The sequence below is a fragment of the Mytilus edulis genome, chromosome 9, assembly GCF_963676685.1.
Source record: "Mytilus edulis chromosome 9, xbMytEdul2.2, whole genome shotgun sequence".
Classification (NCBI taxonomy): domain Eukaryota; kingdom Metazoa; phylum Mollusca; class Bivalvia; order Mytilida; family Mytilidae; genus Mytilus; species Mytilus edulis.
Genome location: NC_092352.1, coordinates 29,298,757 through 29,305,616, shown reverse-complemented (window position 1 = coordinate 29,305,616; position 6,860 = coordinate 29,298,757). Strand labels below are relative to the sequence as shown.

Here is a 6,860-nt window from a genome sequence, read left to right as displayed (position 1 = left end):
TTGGTGATTTATTGTTTTTTTGATAAAGTTTTCTGTACCTACTTAAGTCTTTATATACCAAAACCTCACAAAGGGTAAATATCAACATACAAGGGAAATAACTGATGATTTCTGCTTTGGTGGTTTATTTGTATATCTTTTTTTATGATCACTTTTACCAGTTGTAGTTTCACTTTAGTATACATTCTGCCAAAATCACAAAACTATGAGTGTGACTTCTGTTCAGATTCTTCTTATTCAAAGTAAATGCATTTATTCAGACTCAATCAACCCTGTGTTATTTGTAATACAATTCATGGACCTTAACTTTTGACCTTGATTGACTTGGTCTCCCAATCACCAAGAATAGTTATTATCATACCTTTGAAGAATGAACTAATATTTAAAGCCCCACTTTGTTTCTACGATTGCCCCAATGTTATATTTATTAACCAAGATATTAAGAAGTACTTATTTGCTCATCATCACAAGCTATTTTCATTGAACAATGGATGTCAATTCAGGATCATTCTGTTCCATGAAGGATTTTGAAAAGTGAACAAAATAATTTATTAGGTCTCTCGAAGAGAGTTGTCTCATTGGCTGTCATACCACATTGTCTTTTTTTATTATTCACTCTTTTCAAAATTACAGTACTAATGTACTTGTGGGAATCAATAGTATAAACAAAGCTTTTTATAACAAAGTTTATTTCCACATTTAAAATGTGACAATTTAAGCACCATTTGTTTCGAATTCAAAATAATTGTACAGCTCCCAGAATAAATACGTTCACATGTTACAATTATTATAAAACCATACAAATACATCAAACCATGTTGCAAAATAATCACATTGACTAGATTAAAATTCGTTTATATCAGCAAACATTGTACATTTTGCACATGTGAAATATTAATGAAGGCTTGTAAAATAACAAAAATAATTGGTCCTTTTCAAATAAAAACAACCTGTCAAATTTATGAAAACGGTCTATAGTAAGAAAACAATAAGTGACATTTTGACTTGAAATTAAATTCACTACTACATAAAATCTGTCACATCTCGAAAACACCCCATTTGAAAATCTTTTAAATCAAAAAATCAGAAGCTTATATATATTTAATGGCCATTGAACAGCTTGTAAAAATTCACTGCAATCATTGATAACAGGAGGTCTGCATCAATATACATTGAATTTTTTTTTTTTAAATTCAAATGAAATTTGATTCTAACATTGAATGTCATTCCAAAAAAAAATGAAATTAAAAAACTATGTATATAAATTGTTTCTCGTTATTGTGTTTTAAGGAATTATAATTTATAAAAAAAAAAACATTGTTATCAAAGACTGCTATTTTAACATTCTGAAACTTTGAAAGTCATCAGAAACATGCTTAATCTGCTTACTCTTTTTTAAAGAATATAAACATGACAAACATTTTTTTAACAAAGCAGCATGAGATAGAAAATATATACATGTTGTAGTTCAGATAATTTAATTATCTTAAACCATGTTTATACCCATACTCATGCGTTACCTGTACCTGTAACATAGAAGAACTAAATATGAAAACAACAACTTCACAATAACATCCAAACTCAAACATAACACTTCAAACAAAACATGAAAACAATCCAAAGTACACACTTACAAATAAAACAAAATAATAAATAACTTTTGAATAAATTATCAGTCAGACTTGTGCTAGAATACAATTTCAAACATTATAGACTGCAAACAAAATTTGAATATGGTATTTCTCATCACACATGTACAGTATTGTGTTCCCTGCATAATTTGGTCATTATTTTTCTATTTCACCACATGTGAACAAATAGGGGGATTAGAAGGGTAGAATGTACATCCATATATTGTTACTCATTTCGCTGTGTAACAGAAAATGGAATGTGTCATGTACAATGTAGAAAGATGATTTTTACAAGTATTATATAACTGGTACATGTAAATATGTATAAATGTATGTTTATAGAAGTTAAAGCTGTAAACCATTAAGAGAACAAGGTGAAATTTTCATATATTTGGAAGTTACAATATCAAAACAGTATTTCTACAAACAATGATTACTTTCATGTACATGTGTTCTTCAGATCTTACTAAGTGTGTCCAAACTGTTCACCAAATTGTTCTCTCTCATACAAAGTCATAAGTTTGACTTATTTTTGCACAAGATAAGATTCTTTTATTCCTATATAAGTACATTGCATGTCTATGTCATGTGTATAACCAGAATATAATGATTTAAAATAAATAATTATATTTTCTCGAAAATCAAATGTTTTCGAATGAAACCATACTATAATAAAATAAGTAAAATTCATTCCACAAAAAATGGCATCCCCTATATACTCATTTGTGTGTGATCAATTTAACAGTGTTGATCTACCTTGAATACAAAATAAATTGTATACTAATGTATAACAAGTTCAGCTGAGTTATCTATCTTACTACATCCTGATGTAATACATTGGACATTGAAATAGTAGGAGTTCAAAGTGAATCTTCTTATTTTTATAATTTTGTACAAACATGACATAAAGAGAAAAATTTATAGAAATTATTATTCTTATTAGCTGATTTGTATTCAATATTTTGGCAACACTAATCCACATGATCCATGTTCACACAAAAAAATGTGTGTGCACTAGTACTATGCAGTTCAATTCTATATTTAACCATGTTAACAGTAAACCTTTAGCATGATAAGCAAAATATGTCTTTGGAACAATACAACCAGAAGGCAATGATTGCAAACACAAAATTATTGGAAAATCATAAAGTTTGAGAAATTAGTAAAAAATTATCTTATCAGGTTTGAAGGTATTTTTGTAATAAAAATTTGTTGATTATTCAAGGATATTTGTTCACTTTATTGATATCACCAATACATGTGCATTGTACATGTATATCACATGCAAAAATATGGTATATTAAATTAAAACATGCAATTTTACAGACATTACACATTGTTACAGAGATGATTATAAGTATGAAGACATGATGGTTTTAGAAAAAATTGAGTTAAATTTGATATATTGTTTTTATTAAAAGACTCCCTTTCACATCTAAAATGAATAACTGCATGAACTTGCACATGAAAAAACAAATTGATGATAAATGAAATATTTAAATAAAAATTTCATATCCATTATCCCTTTCATGCCTTTAATCAAATTTTGTACAGTTGATAACAGTTTGTGTGCACATGTATACAATTGTTCGATGTCCATATTCATGTAGGACTAGTACATTGTACTATGTTAAAATAAAAGGCAAAAAAAAAAGAAAAAAGATTAATTGCTTTATTGTAAATTGACTTCTAAATTCATGTACATAAGATTTTGTATGTGTACAGGAAGCAAGCTTCCCCTAGCATGTAAAGAATATTTTATACTCTCACAGTAACAAAGATGTACACCATTTATGTCTACAGGCCTTCTATTCTGGAACATAGGTTTTTTATGTATAAATGAAATTTAAACTCTTTAAGCAAGCTCCTTTAATTTGTAAGCCACACTTTAAATATATGACAATTATAGAAATATTGACTAACTTTTATTTTCAGACATGTTTATACATGTTATAGGGGGTACTGAAAGTTTAACACAAGCCTCTGTACACACAAAAGTTCAATTAATAGTTGGCCACATAGCGGTGTTAAAGCCCTAACACACACACATGTAAGCATTAAAGTATATAAATTTTACAAGCTAAGAGAAATAATAAATTAGAACCAAAACCCAAATTCAACTATTACATTGCAGTATGATGACCTGAAAGTTTTGTACATGTAGCTGTTATATTTCTTAAACATGTGTAATCACATAAACAAATAACTCTTTTCATAATTTATAGTCCAGTTACCACGTTACATTTTTTCAAAAATCATAAACCCTTCATACATGTCATATAACAATTAAGAAGTGTACATGTACTGTACGTACAAATGTATCTGACCAGGAGAGCCCACAGTAAGGTCCTTAGGATAACTGGTAAAGATTTAAAGAAGATACATACCGGTATATGTACATACATGTATTTATGATTACCATGGCAGTTATTTTAACAACATTTATTTACTTTTTTCAAGTAAATTGTTTATTACATGTACATTTATGTTATACATGATCAGTGGCAGATCCAGAACTTTTCATAAGGAGGGCCCTCTCCCGTCATGCTTCAGTGATTCTCAATACAATCAACCAAATTTTCCCCACCAAAGTCCCTCCCCTCCTAAGTCCACCTAAGATCATCATGATCATGTAAAAAAGTTTTTAATTAGCTTTAGTAATGTTAGAATAAAATAAGATCTTTCAATATTCTTTCCATGATTTGTTTACCACAGCATGAAAATCTGAAGACTAAGCTACTTACTGTATGGGACTATGTCCTGTGACCTTTTGGTATCCATTCAAATATTTGCCTTTTAATAGTTTTTGTACTTTTAACTATTGTAATATATTGTCATGTAAAGTTTCATTGTTTTACAAAGAATTCAATTTCTGTATTATAAATCATAAGCTCAAGTCAATAAAATATTTATACAATTTTGATTCAACTTTACTTTAAGAAGAAATTTGTAATTAGATGTATATAGTGCCAGTGCTAGCATTCCACTTGGAATAGTTACAACCAAACATGCCAAATGTACAAAATGTAGTTGATTGATTAAAATGTGCATACAATGTAAACTGTCGTCTATATATAAATATGACCCCTTGTGGAAGTCTTCAGATAATAAAAGCTGCCACAAACAAATCTAATGAAGCAAAGTGAAACTGTGAAAGATTATTTTTTACATGTTTTAATCAGTTTGAGTTTTTCACAACTAAAACTTATAAATTTTCTTATATATACGTGTACAATGTACATTGTATATATCATGTATAAGATAGATTCACCTAAATCATGTAAATAAAGTTAAAAACAATGTTAAACCTGTTTAACATAAATGTTTAAGGGACAAATCTACATGTACATGATGTATAAACATTTCTTTTACAACAAATCCTGCTAATACTGTACCATTTGTTTTACATGTATGTACAAGTATAACTATAATTTTAATGAATTTAAACTGGATGTTTGTTGTGAAAAACAAACCATCATCACAAAAGAAACTAAGAACTACATATGTAATTGTTTAATACACTTACACTTTACTTACTTTAAGTCTTATATACACACCAAATACTTGTACACAAAAAAGACTTTTCTAATTTTCTACTTTTAACAATAAATAACATTTCAAAATTTGTGGAAGTGGTAATGTTTCAATGTTTTGTCCAAAATATTTTCCTTTACAACTTTCACTGACTGCTGTTCTCAATATCCTTCGACATATTTGTTTTAGCGATGGTGCATTTCTTGTAAAATCATCAAGATAGCCTATAGCCGCAGCATTTCTCCCTGTGGCATCATGTAATGAATGTTTTACACATCGTATAAGCCACATTGGAACTCCTGCTAAAAGAATCAATCTCATCATCTCAAAGTCTTTATATTTAGAAGCCCAGAATAAAGGACTGTTTTGGTATGAGGACACTACTCTCGGTCCATCTAAATTACTTCCATTTAGCACAAGTGCTTTAGTAATGTGAGATGTCACCTTGTACATCATGGCTGTAATGAGGGGTGTGTAGTTATATCGGTCTGTGATATTTACACTAGCACCATTGACTATTAAATATTCCACAAGATCTGGCATTTGCTGTCTAGCGGCCACCCATAGGGCTGTATGTCCAAAATTATCTTGGGCATCAATATCAGCTCCTGCATTCACCAGTGATATAACTCCTTCAGTAAAATGCATCCTACATGCTGTAATTAAAGGAGGTTCTCTTCTGTTTAATTCATCCTTACTGACGGTGTTCAAACAAGTTTTACCTCTCCTTTCAGAATGTCGCATTAACAAATTAAAGATATCAAAATGTCGCTTATAAAGGGACAGTGACAAAACCGTTGCCCCTTTCACTAGAATGTTGAAATCAGCATCTGGGTGAGACAACAATATATTCCTAACATTTTGTGCATGGCCAGAAATAACTGCCATGTAGAGATCAAAGAAAATATGTGACTGATTATAAAAGTTTATAGCCTGGAATGACCCAGTCACTAAAATACCTTCATTTTTCATGTTATCAGCTGATTTTGGCTGGAATGTACTATAGTCTTCCCGAGACACACGTTCAACTCGACTCAACATTGTCGCTGTATTGAGATCTATTGACAATTCTTCACCAATTCTTTGATAGCACTATTTTATGAACATCAGTTTATAGTTTATAGTAACTTTTTTTACAATTGTGATTACATCAATACACTACGCATGAAGCTTACGTCACTACTGCATTACACTGAAATGTGATCCTCTAGCATAATCCCTACCCGGGTTTCATATTTCAATCAATGTTCTGGGTTCGTGTTTCAATAATCGATAAATTTGGTGAATTTGTGATTGTCCGTGCCAACCTTTCCATGAAATCGATGCATATATCAATTTTTTAATAGGATAATTTCATAATTTCATTCAAAAACAGGATATACGTTTTTCCTGTGCGGTTAATCAAACTAAACAAGGTGACCAAACCCACAAATTAGTTGCAGAGTATTTTGAATCCATGATATCTCGGCCTATAACAAAATCGGACTATAACAAAATCGGACTATAACAAACTCGGCCTCCCAAAATCGGACTATAACAAACTCGGACTATACCAAACTCGGACTACTAGAAGAATATAAGTATAATGTTGGTTGTTGTTGTTATTGGAAATTTATTTTCTATTCTTAATTTAAAATGAATTTTTATATTCAATTTATTAAATAATTTATTTTTGAACATTTTTGAAGGGGATAA

The 6,860-nt window shown here is 29.7% G+C and overlaps 1 protein-coding gene across 1 annotated transcript; it reads right to left on the bottom strand.

Annotated features, from left to right (window-relative positions):
- Window positions 1-672: 672 nt before the first annotated feature.
- Window positions 673-6,611, bottom strand: LOC139488034 (ankyrin repeat and SOCS box protein 8-like). Its single transcript, XM_071273348.1, has 2 exons — window positions 2,141-6,611; window positions 673-2,093 (listed from the first exon to the last, which is right to left on the bottom strand). The coding sequence occupies exon 1, from the start codon at window positions 6,204-6,206 to the stop codon at window positions 5,217-5,219; it is 990 nt and encodes a 329-aa protein (XP_071129449.1). The 5' UTR covers window positions 6,207-6,611; the 3' UTR covers window positions 673-2,093; window positions 2,141-5,216.
- Between the last annotated feature and the right edge of the window lie 249 nt (window positions 6,612-6,860).